Source organism: Tursiops truncatus, chromosome 7 (assembly GCF_011762595.2).
Source record: "Tursiops truncatus isolate mTurTru1 chromosome 7, mTurTru1.mat.Y, whole genome shotgun sequence".
Lineage (NCBI taxonomy): Eukaryota > Metazoa > Chordata > Mammalia > Artiodactyla > Delphinidae > Tursiops > Tursiops truncatus.
In genome coordinates, this window is record NC_047040.1 from 37,066,049 (window position 1) to 37,083,802 (window position 17,754).

Consider the following 17,754-nt stretch of genomic DNA (forward strand, 5'->3'; position numbering starts at 1 on the left):
TCGAGTACTGAAAACTAAACATACAGCTTTTAGTAGGATTATACCTATGGAAAATATAATACTCGAGTATCAGAAAATAAATTTTAAAACTTTCTTACTTGAGGCAAAATAAATTCACGACCAAAACACAGAACAAACACTATGATTCAAGTTATCTTCAAAATCTTTCAAGTAAATATTTGTTAACCCCATAGTGTAAGAAGTTTGTTTTTCCCATTGTCTAATAGATCACTTCATAAAGAGATAGTCAAGTGTGATTTAACCTTCAACATAGAAGAGTATCCCCGAGGATAACTTTAAAACCTTTAGTAACAAAAGTCATAACTTTAAAACACCTCATAATTAATATTCTCAGAACTTAAAATCATTGCTCATGTAAACTTTTGTCATAAGAGCATTTGATCCTCTTCTCTATGGTAACAGCTTCCATTGTATTTAAAAGAATAATTTTATTCTAATTTCTGCAGTCAACTTTCAATTCTTAGTAGTTATAGAGAAAACAAATAAGATGGATGGCTGAAATGTACCAACAATTCCAAACCACATTTAAAGCAACAACTTCAACATTTCACCCCAGCTAAGTAATTTATCTAAGTTGTTAGGAAGGGAAAATGGTTGATTTGAGTTTCATCTCCTTCCTAGATCTCTACAGATCCTGATGGAAATGACATACAAAGTGCTAAAGCCAAGGAGAGAAGGTGAGAAGCATGTCTTCAGATAATCCCCCAGCTGGGTAGTCAGTAGACAGCCAACCAAGGCTGGATTGACTCAGTGGATAGAATCTGGCAGCAGCCTGATTTACATATCTGATGTCTCAGCCTGAGTTCCCAGTTGCCTTTGCTGTTATAGTAATACAAAGAGCTTTTCTTTGGTTCTGTCACATGAATATCTCCTAATGCATCTTATTTCCTAGCCATGGCTTTGAATCTAAAAGAATAGAGGACTTACCCAGATAAAGGTTGGCATTACTTTAAGCATTAGATGTGTCCTGAACTGGGGAGTGTAAAGTTGTCAGTTAAGATCAAAATCATTTATTTAAAACAAAAGCTTTACTGAAGGGGACAGTAACGCTTTTACTCAAAGGTAGATTAAATTGTCTAACCTGTGTGAAAAAAACTGTCTTCCCAACTCAATAGGGAGTTTGACTAATTGCCTAGGATCATTGCAGAGTCAATGTAACTATTTAATGGTACTGAAAAGATGAGATTTCATCAAATCATGACTCAGAAACCTTCCATAGATGCCAATTTTATCCTGAATTACATCTAAGTTCTTACAACCACAGAACTTTATATCTAGAAGTAACCTTAACAACCATCTGTCATGGACAACCCCATTTTACAAATGAAAAAACTCAGGCCCAATTGACTTACCTTAAGCCACATGGCCAGTTAGTGGAAAAGTTTAGACTAGAACTCAGGCATTCTTGAGGTGCAGACATTATAAACTGTTCTGTGCTGCTAATATTACATTAGAGTGTAGAATTCCTATTGCAAGTGCAGGTTGGTGATAACATTTTATAAATTAGAATTGACCAAGTAAAGCAACATGAAACATTTTTGCCATGACTGCTTCCCCCTCCAAGTCTAACTTGCAACACACATGAACCAGTATAGATATTCTTCCTATGAAACCTAGTAAGCAATATACTTACTTGTGCCCACTGTTTTTTCAGGAAGGAGTTATCAAATTTGGAAAGGCAATCATTTAAGAATATGTGAGTCAAGAAAAAGTCAATCTGCTCTAGACCTATTAAGAAGACTGAAATAATTAATCTGTCTCTATCTTCCTTCTAATCAAAATGCTGGGTTTTAGTTTTTAGTTCTATAGTGGCTCATCTTTTCAAATTGTTTAAAATAAGACTTGAATTTTATTAAACTTGGTACATTTTAATATCTGATTGTTGTTACAAATACATTTGCTAAGTAGAATGAAGATAATTTCCTTTAATTTTTAATTTACTTAAACATTTTAAATCAGATGGTTAAAAAGCACTCTGATAGATGGGCATCTTTTGGTTTTAAGCAAAGCCAATCCTATAAGACTGCTAAGTTTTGGTGAAACAGGAACACATATAAGGTTAGAACATTTGCAAGCTTACTGGAAATCCACTGCCTCTGGTGTATGTGATGAAGTAAGTATTCTCTGTCCTGGAACCAGCTCTGAATCACTTTTCCTAGCCTGATTTATAATAGAGCAGGACAGGGAAACTCACACAGAGCAGGCCAAAGGACCTCTGTCTCCACGTCAGTAATAGGATCTACTGCATGAGAAGCTTTCTGCATAAAAGGATCATTTTATCTTTTCTTTTCTCCAGTTGTTCTGTTTCCAAAATATAGTTGTCAGCTATATCTTGAGTAATCATTAGAAATGTTTGTTTTTATCCCACTATGATTAAAATTTAGTTCATTCATAAAATTACCAGGTGACTAAACTTCATGAACTTTCTCCAGAATTTTCAGGCCAATTTGACGATCTCACACTGCCTTAAATTAAAACTGTTTCAAGAACTTGAATATTCAGGAATGCAAAGCAAACTTTGAGGATGCGTGCACAATATTCCACAAAGGAGCCCCCCTGAGATACTTACTTATTGATGCATCTGTGATATTCTGTGTCCTTGGGACCCTGGTACCAAGTGGAAATGCTGCCAACTCTCAAGATGCTGACATTTCCCCCAATATACAGAAAATGTATCACAAGACATTGTCACACCCAAGAGTAAAAGAAATTTCAATGCACTAAATGCACAACATCTTGTTTTTAAATAACCAGCTCTGGTTGAGCACATGCCAGTGGGCTCTTCTTTTTTTTCCGGGTTCCATGACTACACAACCCAACGTACTCTTTAAAATGCAAACTAATATAAAGTTTCACACAAACTTCATAAGGAGAGAGAATGATGGAGAGAGAGTGCCTTTGACTTAATTTCAATCTAAACTTATTTCAATAAGTAAAACTACATTGGGGGACCGTTGACATTTTTTTCCCATCCTGAGAGAAGAGACTGTATTTAATCCGACCATTATGTTTGGCTTAATTGTGATACCGGCCAGTGTATTGATTCCATTGCAAGAGTGATAAAAGATACTGATTGGCTCTTTTTGCTAGATTCCTAGTCATGCTAACATAATCAACTGTTCTCCAAATCACACAACAGAGGAAAAGATTAAATAACCCTGGACTCATGTTATCTAGGTTGCTTTGATTTTATGTTCAGAAAATCTGTCGCTCATATCATAGCAAAGTTTTAACTTTTATGTTAATGTTAAATAATTCAGCACAGCAGTCACCTTCAGAGAATGCTTTGGCTTTATTTTTTACAGTTGCAATCCCCTGTAACTATTCCACCTCTGACTGCTATGTTTGAAACACTAACTACCCAAAAGTATTCACATTAATTTAAAACACTTAAGAGGACCAAAATATGTTAGGCAATACTTCTTGACTCTGCATGAAAAATTAGACAGGTGAGAACAACAGAACAATAAAAATTCAAGTATCTAAAGAAAAAATGTACAAAGTTTAGACAATATTTTTCTTTCAAAACTATTTGCAAATAAAATTCTGCTGAGCACTGGGTGAGACAGGGTGAAAGTCGGGGAGGGGGTATAGTATATTACAAGTCACTGTGAAAAGTCCACCATAAGGACTCAAGGTCCTTAGGCTCCAGCTCAGGACATAAAACATCATCTGGTTCACTGTCTGAACACTGTGTGACTCTGTCCTTCCCCTTTTTAAGTGTAAATCTCGCCTTCCTATCAGCATTTCCCATTCCTCAAGGACAAAAATTTTTCTTCATACCATTTCTTTCCTCCAGCAACTTGCAGAGTAGTGACGTGTGTGCAAAATGTGTTTGTTGAATTGACTAATCAAAAGCCTAAAGACATATACAAAATGATACATCAAAAGAGAAAGTGTTGTGTTACAAGCAGCAAATACGCATGCTCCCAACTCATTTTACTTACATTTCTCTTGGTTGAAAGAGCTGTCATGCTTTGCACTATGGCTATTTGTGCTGATACCTCTCTCTGTTTATTCATCTCTGTATCGCACACAATCTACTAAAATTCTTTATAGTTGGTATGAGTTGAATGCCGTGAATAAAGTCAATAAATGAATTTTTTCTTAAAGTCAGTTTTGCAAGAGGTTAGGACAAAAGGCTGGACTTAGGTTGATGGAGAGGGAATTAAGGCTAGGAAGTCATTTGAGGTGGTATAGAACAGAAATACAAAGGATGGAGAATGAAAAGTACGTGGCAAATAAATCAGCTTGACTGAAGAAGAAGGTTCAAATAGAAGGAAATTGGAGATGAGGGTGGCAAAACAGGCAGCATGGTGGGTGAAGGGTTTGCAAGGCTAGTTAAAAATCAAAAATAGAATCTGAGGATGATTATTCCCATTGTTGAATTAAAAAAAGGTAGAGACTAGATGGAGGACTAGTCAGCCTACTGAAAAATTCAGGTGGGAGGAGAAGAGAGCCTGTTGAGAACCTTGGCTGTATCAATGTAAGGAAATGGATACACATGAGAAATACGGTGATGAAAGAAGCAGTAGCTCTCACTGATGTTGAATTGTAAATAAAAAGACCTTATAGGATAGCCAAGACATATACATACACACACACACACACACACACACACACACACACACACACACATACACACAATGGAATATTACCCAGCCATAGAAAAGAATGAAATAATGCCATTTGCAGCAACATGGATGGACATAGAGATTATCATACTAAACAAAGTAAGTCAGAAAGAGAAAGACAAATACCATATGATGTCACTTACATGTGGAATCTAAAACATGACACAAATGAACCTATCTACAAAACAAAACCAGACTCACAGATATAGAGAACAGACTTGTGGTTGCTAAGGGGGAGAGGAGCTAGGGGTGGGAAGGATTGGGAGTTAGGGATTAGCAAAGGCAAACTACTTATATATTGGATGGATAAATAACAAGGTCCTACTATACAGCATGGAAAACTATATTCAATATCCTGTGACAAACCATAATGGAAAAGAATATATATGTGTGTGTACGTATGTATGTATGTATGTATAACTGAGTCACTTTGCTGTACAGCAGAAATTAACACAACATTGCAAATCAACTAGACTTCAATAATTTTTTTTTTTTTTAAAGACCTCAGGACTTCCCTGGTGGTCCAGTGGTTAAGACTCTGCCTTCCAATGCAGGAGGCGTGGGTTTGATCCCTGATCGGGGAACTAAGATCCCACATGCCGTGGGGTGCGGCCAAAAACTTTAAAAAAGACCTCATTGGAGTTAATATATATAGAGAGAAAGAACATTTGAAAATCACTTGGAGGAATTGAGGACCATTGGCTTGCTGTTATCTTTTGCAGGGGTCAGAAAAGGAAAAATGAATACCTAGGGAACTAAAATATGAACCCAGTTTTTGACCTATTAAATTTCTATTGTTTGTTCTTGAGACACCTAGGTGATGTCCTATAATCAAATGTAGAAGTGTGACTAAAGTAAAGTTTTAGGGCTGAGGCTAGAGATGGGTTTTGAAAATAATGTACAGTGTCCATGCATTAAAAGCACCACTGTAGAAGGAAAAATGTCTAACCTAGCCAAAGAAATTTTGATAGTGTTCTACTGAAATTGCAATGTATTTCCCAATGTAATCACCCACCGTTACAACCTTGTGTTCAATGATGAGGAACATAAGTTGATCACCAATGATCCATGTGTAAGCCTGGTTTGGACCTTACCAGGTCGCCTGCCCTGACTGTAAGCTACTGGAGCACAGGGGCTGCTGTACTTCCCACTGCATGAACACAGACGGCTGCCCAGGGGAGAAACTCAGTAAATGTTTATAAAATTAAACATCTCCGTTCCTGGCTCTAGCACTAAGCAATTCTTTCAGTAACTAATTTTTATTTTTAACAACCCCAAGGTTAATCCTAAACAAAAAAAGAAAACCTTACCTTTTATTTGCAAAACATAATTATACTACTTTAACAGCCTTAAAAGACTTAGCAGTGACGCTATGACCTACATTACCTACATTAGTGGATATTTTCTTAGAGAACGTGAAAATCCAGAGTGGGGAATTGAGGCTTGCTCTTTCAGAGACCAGAGCTCCACCCCCGCCCCACTCCCCCCCCTCCCCTGGCAATCGCAGGGCAATAAAGGGACAAGTCACTTAGAAGTGGCATTCTGATTTTAAATTAAGGTTTGGGGAGTTTCTGAAAAACTGTCTGATGACCACAGAGCCACCAAAATGACACTGCGGCAAGGAGTCTAACACCACAGCTCTACTCTGTGTGTCTTTAGCCTGGGAAGGAGACATCAATTCCACCTTCAATGTTTAGAGCCTGTTCTACTTGCTTGAGTTACTGATTAATAATGTTCCCAGTTTGCTTTAGTGCTTTTCAGAAGCTGTCACTTCCCACCTCTGGCTGTGACATGTATTTGATATATCAATCAGGAAAGTCACCTCTGATTTTGTTGCCCTAAATATCAGCCAGGCATTTACGTAGCTACATCCCTACTCAGAGCATTGAGGGAGATTGTAGACAGGGATGCTCTTCAGTAAAATTGCAATTATTTGAGCAACTTCACACCCACCTTACCCAGACTTGGGGAAGACTCTGTCATTAGGATCTCTTCCTTTCCCCAGGTAAAAAACTGCCTGGAGGACAGGATAGGTTACAACCATCCAAAGGTACAAATTACTGATAACCCAATGTGTTACTACTTACGGAGATGTTTTTGCATTTTTAAAGAGATTAAATGTCTTAACCCTAAGGAATTTATTATAATTTTGAAATTTCAAGTACCAGTAAGCAGATAGAAAATATATGTCTTAAATAAGATACGAAACGGGGGTGGGGGGGTGTCTTCTGAAATTATGCCATGTAAATAAATCCACTCTATTATGGATATATTTGGCTTTTGATTCCTTCATACCAACACAGATACTATCATTTTAATTTCAGTATAAGATGACTTTTAAGACTGAATTTCCAAAACCCTCTAGAGGAAATATTTCCAAATATTAAATAAGCCAGTGTTTGGTAAAGAATAGGACCATCTCAGGTCATTAGGGCAAAGCTAAATTTAGAAGAAAAAAAAAAAAATCTGTGCAGATGAACTCAAGGTCAATGTTTTCTAGAATATTTTCATTTTATTTCCTGATGATAAGTAGTAGAGTCTGATGCACTCAGGTTGACTTTCAACAAATGTAGGTTACCTGGTTGCCTGATTTGTTTCTTTTGATACTGAAATAGGCCAAACGTGTGTCTGTTCAGAAATGATTTCAGGTTGCTTTTTATTCTAAACATAATCTGTATTCTTTTTTTAGTGGTTACAACAGCTCGTCTTGGATGGCATCTATACAGTTCATTACCATTTTTGAGAAATCTTTAAGCAGCTTGAGCCTAAGTCGAGCACACAAGCTGCTGCTCATTTGGGAATACCTGTCCCCTACCACCACCACCAGGCAATAAACCCTAGATTCGTCTTCTGCCTTAGTCACCTAAATAAGTTTTTATTAATAGTCTCTGTGGGTCTTTTTTAGGCTTTAGTTTTAGAAGTTTTAGGTTTGCATAAAAGTTGAACAGAAAGTATACAGCGAGTTCCCTCGTACCCTCTCACCCCACCTCACTCCCAGTTTTCCCCACTGTTAACATCTTGCATTAGTGTGGTATATTTACTACAATTGATGAGCCAATATTGATACTTTATTATTAGCTAAAGTTCATAGCTCACATTAGTTCACATTAGTTCATTAGTTCACATTAGGGTTAACTCTTTGTGTTGTACATTCCATGGGTTTTGGGTAATGCATAATGACATGTATTATATTGTTATGCAGAATAGTTTCACTGGCCTAAAAATGCCCTGTGCTCCACCTCTTCATCCCTCCCTCACCCTATCCTGCCCCCAGCCCCTTGCAGCTGCTGATCTTTTTTCCTGTCTCCATAGTTTTGCCTTAGTCTATAGGTTACCAACTATACGTGTAAGACAGGGAACAATTTGACTAGAGTAGGGTCATAGAGATATAACAAAGGGGATTTAGGGCTTCCCTGGTGGCGCAGTGGTTGAGAGTCCGCCTGCCGATGCAGGGGACACGGGTTCATGCCCCGGTCCGGGAAGATCCCACATGCCGCGGAGCGGCTGGGTCCGTGAGCCATGGCCGCTGAGCCTGCGCATCCGGAGCCTGCGCATCCGGAGCCTGCGCGTCCGGAGCCTATGCTCCGCAACGGGAGAGGCCACAACAGTGAGAGGCCCGCGTACCGAAAAAAAAAACAAAAAACAAAGGGGATTAAAGATTTACCATAAAGCACATTCAAAGATAGCATGGGAACTACATTATTTTCACCAACTATACAGATGCATCTATCTATATTTTATTCAACTAACATTAATTGATAACATACTATGTGTCAGCAGTGCTTTAGGTGCTAGAGTTAACAATAGTAAACAAGGCAGACAGCTTCTCTGCCCTCTTGGAGTGTATACTCAAATTGAGGGTAAAGGAAAAGGACAGAAATTAAACAAAAAGTCAAGTATTTTCAATACTGCCAAGTAAGATAATGGAAATCAAATAGGGTTATGTGATAGAGTGACAGTTGGAGACAGTGGTTAGGGAAGGCTTCTCTGAGGATATGACATTTGAGCTAAGAATTAAGAGATAAGAAGCAACTATCCATGCAAGAGAAGAACACTCCAAGCAGAGGGAACTGCAAGTAAAACAGCCTGGAGATGGGACCAAGCTGAGTCTGAAAGCCCGCATGACTGGGTGGAGTGAGCAGGAGAGAGTGCATGGGGAAGCAGGTGAGATAGGTAGGCAAGGCTAGGTCATAATTGGCCCTGTAAGTCACAGTAAGGAGTTTCAGTTTTATTTTAATGGGAAGCCATTGGAGGAAGGAAAGTGATATGATCTGATTTACATTTTTAAATGATCACTCTGGATCTGCAGAGTATCTTAAAAGACATCTTTAAAATAAATACCAACGTGAATACACCAAGAGTACTAAAGATGCCAAGCAATACAATGCAAATCCTAAAGTAAAAATGGTGTTTCAAGATCATCCTGGCATGTATCTGGTCCTTATCCGCAGCACCCCAGAAAAGAAATAACCAGCTGAGACATTAACAGTATTTTTGATTATGTCCACAATCTGCCGTGTTTACCATTTCGTATAGGGATATTTACACTTAATTCCTTACCAAAATGAAAAATCATTTCCATAGGGAACTATAAATGAACACTTCATTAGCTGTATTTCTGCTTTCCATGGGAATTCCCTGGCAGTCCAGTGGTCAGGACTCGACGCTTTCACTACCGAGGGCCCAGGTTCACTCCCTGGTTGGGGAACTAAGATGCCACAAGCCACGTGGCACAGCCAAAAGATAAAATTAAATTAAATAAAAAGAAGTATTTCTGCTTTCCACTATAGCCTTTTATTTTAAGCTTTGGAAAACCATGCTGTACCTGCAATTAGAAATTGCATTTTAGAAATACAAATGAGAAAAGGCTGATGTTCATAGTTGGCCAGCAGGTGTGGTACCAACACCATGGGACGCTTGGGGATGTGAAATGGAAATTGGCTGACCACAGTCCAGGTGCTTTTCTGCTTATTACAGGCCCAGCTCCAGGGGACCAGGCTCCCCTCTCAGTGAGTGATTTTTCTTTCTTAGCTTAAAAGAGAATTGGAACAATAAGTGATTTCCACTGTCTGTCTCTATGGCAACAGGTATCCTAATTTCACCTCTTAGATGGCAACTATACCTATTCACTGAATAGCTTTCAGTCCCTACTATTATGATGAAAAAATTGATTTCATGAAAAATGCTATTTAGGTTATAAGCAAACTTATCCCCCAGCAACCATGAAGTACAGTTTGTAAAATGTAAAATCATTCATAAGGAGAATATACTCTGTGGGCTTTTCTTCCTTTTCAGGTGTAGGATATTTATCCCCAACGTCTCTCTTCTAGTTGTTTTTGGATGATAAAATATTATTCTTTCCTTCCTTAATATTTATTTTTATTTAATTATGAAAATTAGTCAGGTTCATTGTAAATAGTTTGGCAAATACGGAAAAAATATAGAAAAGCATATCCAAGAAAATAAAACTCACTCTCCTTATTTAAAAATAATCACTATTAATAACCTGCTAGCATTTTAGATGTGTATACATATAAATACAACTTAAATGCTATAGTGTATATTTTTTTGTAACCAGACTCTTTCACCAAACGTATTATGAGGAATTCTTCACATCATTAAGTATTCTAACATACAAATTATGAGGAATTCTTCACATCATTAAGTATTCTAACATACAAATTATGAGGAATTCTTCACATCATTAAGTATTCTAACATACAATTTTAATGGCTTCAAAGGAGTCCATAATATGGCTTACTGTATTTTATTTAACTTATCCCTCTATGCTGACATTAACCATAAATGTTTATGTACACATCTATTGGCTTAGAATAAATCCCTGGGTATGAAATACATGGATAAAATGGGATAAACATTTTAAATTATATTGCCAAATTTTCCCCCCAAATTATATCAATTTATTTTCCCACTGAAGGTAGATGGATAAGAGTATCCATTTCCTTAAATTCTTTATCAGAGGTACAGTTTTTAAAAAGAAAAAAATTGCCAGTTTGATGGAGAGGGGAAGTATCTCATTATATTTCTTTAACATCTTAAATTTAAAACTTATTTTAAGGTTAAATATGTTTTTACATTTTCATTATTTTTTTAGGGTGAGAAGATATATAAATTGCCTGTTCACCTCTGAAGCAAAGACTATTTGTTGTCCCCTAATATCCACTCTACCTCTGTTTCTTAGTAACAGAAGAGATGACTTTTAGTTGAGCACATAGCCCTTTAAAATAAAGACATTTCCTGTTTTCATTTGCAGCTAAGTGTGTCTATGTGTCAACTCCAGGTAGGCAAATGTGATCCATGCTTTTTCAGAGAAACGTCCTTAAAGGAAGAGGATAATGCCCTCTTTTTCCTCTTCATCATTCCTGATGGTTAGAATGCAGATATTATGGTTGGAGCTTCAACAGCCATTTTGGACCATGAGGATGTGCTAGAGATGGTGGAGCAGAAAGCTAGAGGGAGCCTAGGTTCTTAAGAATTTTATGTAAGTGCCACCCTGCAGGGCTGGTTTCCAGATTTTTATGTGAGAAAATAAAACTTTGTATTTTTAAGCCATGATTAGTTTGCATTTTTAGTTTCATGAAGCTGAACTTAATCCTGACTGATGTAGATTAAGATTTTTTTCCTCATTTTTTTTTCTCATTGATTTTTAAGTGCTCTTTCTATTTTAAGGTTATTTACACTTTACCTGGCACACATGTCACAAATTTTCCAATTTTTCATTTGGTCCTAATTTTTTTATGGAATTAGGATATGCAGAAATACAGTTATTCTTAAATTTATTTGCTATTTAAATTCCATTATATATTCAGAAAAATCAGATAACAGTATTAGCTTAGAAATATAAATTCCAGAGAAATAGTTTGTCTCAACCATCATAAGGCCATACTGAGGCATAATTTTACTTCCTATAGGTATGCAATTAAATGGCTACATTGCAGGCTAAAGTCATTTAGATGATGAGAAATTGTGTATAGTTTTGAGGACTTAATCAATAATTCATTGCTTGCTAAAGCAGAGATTTTCCAGTTTTAATCTGTGGAGCTCTAGGTTCAAAGCATTGCCTCAGAGGTCTCCACTGGGGCTTAGGTGGGGCTGAGTGGGCCAGCTCTGCCTGCCACTCCCAGTTGAGGTTTTAAAGGCAGTCACTCTGTGTTATTCACTGGAGTTCCACAAAAGAGCCCCTGCCATATGATTTCCTCCCAACACAGAGAAAAAATAGAGAGTAACAATTTCCTACCAGATCATAGGCAGCCAACATCTTTTTCTGCACATCTGGAATTGCCCCCAGAGGCTCCAGATGAGGAAAGTTGTCTTTCATCACAAGAGAGACGGAAGGAGTATTGTCACTGGTGATGAGCCGAGAGGACAGGGTCAACAGGCACTGCTTCAGACTGGCAATTGGAGGGAGTCCGCACAGTTCTTTAACAGACACTATGGCGTTCTGTGGGGAAGAAAACATGGAATTACACTTCTGACCACATGATACATCCCCCCCCCCAGCACTTCTAGGTTTACACAAAAGTATATTCATTAAAAGTATACCCTTAAGTACTATGAAATTTGAAGCAAACTGGATTATAACCAACCAAAAATGTTGAGATACGCATGGAGATAACACGCAGAGCTAATTCACAACTACACTTCATCTTTCTCAGCTTTTAACAACTGCCACAAATATGCCACAAAGCAAAGCAGATTATGACCCAAGGCTACATAGTGCTTTTTAAAGCAGGGCTGTGGAATATTCTGGAATATCTGAAGTGTTCTGGACAATGCACACAAATTAATATTTGAATATCATGAATATCTTGTTATATTTGATAACATGAATATCTTGTTAAATTTGTATCATGATAAACATAAAAGCATGTCAGTGGTTGTACATTGGAGTGCATCTTCTTTGAGTTTTTCCCCTCAAGGTAGAAGACTGCTATTACTCATCATACTCCTTTCACATAACCATCAGTGGTATTCCTTTGTCATCTCACCAGAAATGCACCTGACAGACACACATAATAAAACACATTTCACGTAAAGCTACATTTGTCCATGTGACAGGCGTTTAAAAGATTCATTTGAAATAGAAATTATGCCTACTAACAACGAACAATACCTAACCTAATGTGTGTCTCATGAATTTAGTGACAATGATGGTATTCATTTTTCTAGTAATTAGGCTCTAAATAATCCCAAACCAAAAGAAATCTGAGGTGAGATAAATTATCAGTACTAACTGGAAAAATTTTATCTATAGCCAACTCTCCTTATTATGTATTTTAAACACGTAATACATGCAAAGGACATATTCCAAGAATTATATAGAACTACATAAAATCTACTTCTAATATATAAAGTCAGGTGTAGAAATGACTTATAACTAATCTAACATAGGGGTTTATAATAGTTATAGAATTATGTCAGAAAAAGTCAGGTAGATAATGCTGACATTTGGAGCCTAATTTTAAAACAGCAGCCAAGGCAACCCACCACAAGTTATACGTTTACAATCTAAGTATTTGTATGTGGTTTATATAATATAGTATTTTCTACCATTTTGGTGATTTAAAATTGATTTTAAACCCATTCCAGGATTCCTCTGTGAAATAATGTAAAAATAAAGTTTTCACCAAGTCATGGTTTGGCGTTCAGCATCACATGACTAAAAACCATGAATGATCATTGGGTTTTGGTGGTGGTTAATTCTGGATTTAAAGCTCAATATTCCTATTTATTAAATGCAATATTGGGAAAATTACTTAACCTCTTCGCTTGTTTTCTATTTTGAATGTAGGGATTCTTGGTGAAGGTTACTATAAAAATGTTAGTTAAAGGAACAGATAAAGTACATTGAAAAATATTCCTCTCCTGTTTTGCTCTCATACATAGACTCCTACTGCTTCTGCCAAACAACATCTTCTTGCACATTGCAGGAACTAAGCAAGCATTTGCCGTTTGACTGTTTCTTAGTAACATGAGCCTAGAATAAGCATATTAAATAGTCTTGAAGAAAAAAGTTTGCAGCCATCTCTGATTATAAGCATTAATGAAGGCAAGAAAACTGACACTGAATTCCTACATGCTAAGGCTGGGTAATTTACATACACTCTCATTTAATTCTCATAATAATCCTGTGATGTAATTATTACTATTTTTCTTACCTTATGAGGAGAAAACTGATGGCCAGATATCTGAAATAATTTGCTCAAGATCACACAGGGATAGAGTTTAGTCCAGAATCCATGTCCTTTCAATTAAGGCACATTTCTAAGAGAAGACTAAATAGTTTTCAACCAGTTCAAGTGCTGAATGTTGTTTGTTTATTAGTCTTCTTTGTTTCGTGGAGGGTAATTTATTATTGTTGTACACAAACAACTAAGACATCATCTAATAGGCATTACATTTGTTTTATATGACTTCAAATACCCTTCTGTGTTCTTATCTGCAAATATTTTACATGTATACTTATAATTAGTATGCATGTGTTTGTATATATAAAATTTTGTATGTTACATGCACATATAATATTTTATATTCTATTCTTTTCACGCTGTTTCATATACACATTCCCATATATCAATTTAGTTTTGTACTAGGAACATTTAATGGACATATAAAGCGTTTTGCTACATTTATACTCCATTAGCTGGCTTAGTTCAGGCCAGATTTCAGGCCAGATTTAACACAGCATTCACCATTAGAAACATAAAATATATCTGTTTTACAGAAATAAAGTTACAGATATAGAAAATAAACTTACGGTTACTGGGTGGGGGGGGAGGGATAAATTGGAAGATTGGGATTGACACATACACACTACTATATATAAAATAAATAACTTATAAGGACCTACTGTATAGCACAGGGAACTCGACTCAATACTCTGTAATGGCCTGTATGGGAAAAGAATCTAAAAAAGAGTGGATATATGTATATGTATAACAGATTCACTTTGCTGTACAGCAGAAACTAACACAACATTGTAAATCAACTATACCCCAATAAATTATTTTTCAAATATCTGTTTTATCACAGGCAATTCAGCAGTACATGGGGTTACACATCCTCTGTGAAAATTTTTTGAGGAATCAGATCATTAGTAAAACACAATGTTCACTGGTGAGCGAGGGGTCAGAAGACTCAGGGGTAAGGGAGGACAGTATGGGATTTTTCCTACCTGCATATTTTCTCTCATATCTATGGCTTCTCGTAAGGGATGAACTGCTAGCTTAAAGATGTCATCTATTGTTTTAAGACCGATATTCCTGAGCATGGTATACTCCCGAACTTTCTTCCCCATTCTCACTGAAAGGCTGCGCTTCTGTGGCTTTCCTCCTCCACTTCTATTAGTTATTGCTATGTGGACAAAAAGAGTCACGTGCTCCATGATGTCACCCACAAAGGAGCGGAGGGGAACATGCCGATATCCAGGCTGCAAACATTCAAACGGTATTGTATATTGCCCTATAAATTCATCCCCAATGTAGTCGTCATCGAGAACCACAAAACGGATCATGGCCAGCTCAGGCAGGTTCACTTGAAACTCAAATGTCTCATCAAAAATAGGATTATCACTGTTTTGCTGTACAGTTTTAGTTCTTTGTTCTGAACAGTCGGCCGGAATTCCATGTATCTCTATACACACGTAGGGATCTATGACATCCCCTTTGGCACAAGCTCCCTTGGGCTTTGGGAAGTTCTGACCACTGATGATCTTAATATGAAGCACTAGAGGAGACACCCCAGGTACAATGCCCTTTGTATTTGCACTGAAGTAAGAAACTTCATCTCGCATGATAGACGGCCTTAGAACATAACCACATCCTCCATTTTGAAGAAACCAGCCTGTGTGAAGGTCCATCATTGGACCCGGCGTCTGGAAATTCATTGCCACAATCTGACAGCCACAATTCCAAAAGTCCTGTGGATTCAGGTTACTGGAATCGATTCTCATGGCATTTGGATAGATGCGTGATAAGAACTTCTTATTATAATTTACAAAATCCTCTGGGTATTCATTTGCAATTCGGCTGGCCTCTGTTTCGCTAAATGAACAAATCTCCCAATAGTTTTGGCTTTTCATAGATAGTTCAAAATCCCTGTACTGAACAGATTTACAGATAGACACCAAGTCAGAGAGCTCCCTACACAGCAAGATTTGTTTCTGCTCACCATTGTAATCTACTGACATCCTTCGAGACATTTCAGCTTCTTCATCTTCGTCTGTAACTTCTCCTTCTAAAACATCTGGATCAGAAGGCAATTTCTTTCCTTTCACAATGATCATTCTTTTTAATTTTTCTGGTGATGGGAGGTAGGATTCCGACGGCAAAGGTGCTTCAGTATAGAGTTTACTGCCAAAGACCTTTTTCATCTGTTGAACCATTACCTTCTGCTGGGGTAGGGAGCAGTGATTCCCCAAGCAAAGAATGAGTGGGTACTCAGAAGCCACAAAGGCAAATTTATTTATCACCTCTATGACGCTTCGAAAGGAAAGGTGTGTTGTCATGTTATTTCGATTACAAAGGATTGGTTCATTGTCTGAACCATCATTTACATCAAGTTCAATGCTTCGACAGCCCATTTTCAAAGCTCTAACATACCCGTTAATGTCAGCCGGCCCCCTGAACTGGTCTTCTATGAGATAGGTGTTGTGAGAGGCGTTGATGTAATAGTGAGATAATGGCTGGGTCATATCTTGGGCAACCTTTTTTTGTTCAGGATCAAAAATGTCACATTCTGGTGACAGCAAATACTGGGTAAAGCCATCAATTGCAAGAAACCCTTTCTGACGTCCCTCTTCAGAAAGCTCATATCTCCGAATGATGTCCAAGCACATGTCCTCGGTGATATGGGTGACTCCTTGCTCAGCTTCTAAAAAAAGCATGAGATCATTGGCATCCAAATACTCTTTGTTTTTAGATATCTGTACAAGTAAGAAATACACTTCTGGCCTGGTGCAAAGTTCACAAAAAGCTTCACAGAACTCCTCTTCGGTCACTCGGGTGGTTAGCTTTTCTTTGCTCTTCTGGATTTCTTTAAACTTCAACCTGATCTTGGATTCCTTCAGGGTAGGGTTGAGTTGTTTTATTAACTCTACAGAGGTGTCTTCCAACATAATCCCATTTCCATCGATATCTGCTGCTTCAAACACCTTTTTCAGCCACATAAACCTTGGTGTGTTCTGGTTGCCCTCCATAAAATCAAGGGGTTGCTTACTTCGAGAAACCAGATACCGTAACCCTGACACCCAGATGTTTGCTACATCTGCTGAATTGGCAACTAGGTCCAGAGACTCGTAGTTTTCCCCGTGGAGTATGGAAAAGGCACAGTCCTCACAAATCTGGTCAGCAAGGCCATTGTTTCTAAATGTTTCTGTGTTCTTCCCCAGTCGGATCTCTTTTATGGCAGAAATATCAAGCTTAGCTTTCTCAAGGTCTTTCTTGGAAGGTTCCCAGCGAAGAGCTTGGAGGTCTGTGTCCAGAGTGAAAAAACGGTTGTAAATGCGAGAATTTGGCCGTACTTTCTTCAGTTCACAGCCAGCTTGCATGAAGCTGATGCAGTCGCTCGCACTACTGATTTTCTTTTCGGATGGCATGCTGCTGAAAGACACGGTTTTCTTTCTTCCACCACATTTTTGGTTTGCAGGATCCTGTAAAGCAATTTGAAAATAATGAGTCAATTTCCTTAAGAAAATAGACAAATTCAGTAACACTCTACGAGTGCCTCAGACTCCATTCAGCTATTATGATTATTTGGACAGGAGCTAGCCTAAATTTTACTTTTTCACTGTTTCAGAAAAGAGAAATTGCCAAGAAAATTGATATTATTAAGTTCAGGAGAAAAACTTATTTTTCCAACACCTGTGTGTTCTTTGAAATAAAATCAAGTATGAAGTGAACTACAAATCACTCTTATTTGTTCATTAAAGTAGATTTCCTAAGATCCTCTACCTCTTGGTATTTTGACAACCTTGCTCATGTCCCTATAGATATACGGAAGAAATAAAGCTGGATTTCTTTAAAAAGTTTTTCTCATTTACACTTTGCAACAGTTTAATTTTTATACTTAAAATTAGTTC

At 37.4% G+C, this 17,754-nt stretch overlaps 1 protein-coding gene across 2 annotated transcripts in view; it reads right to left on the minus strand.

Annotated features, from left to right (window-relative positions):
* Positions 1-17,754, minus strand: part of PLCL1 (phospholipase C like 1 (inactive)) — a 355,583-nt gene that overhangs the window by 55,276 nt on the left and 282,553 nt on the right. For both annotated transcript variants that reach the window (XM_019939204.3, XM_073807436.1), the window contains exons 2-3: positions 14,851-17,325; positions 11,914-12,117 (exon numbers count right to left, since the gene is read on the minus strand). In XM_019939204.3, the coding sequence (XP_019794763.2) occupies positions 11,914-12,117; positions 14,851-17,325 (2,679 nt within the window). The remainder of the gene's footprint in view (positions 1-11,913; positions 12,118-14,850; positions 17,326-17,754) is intronic.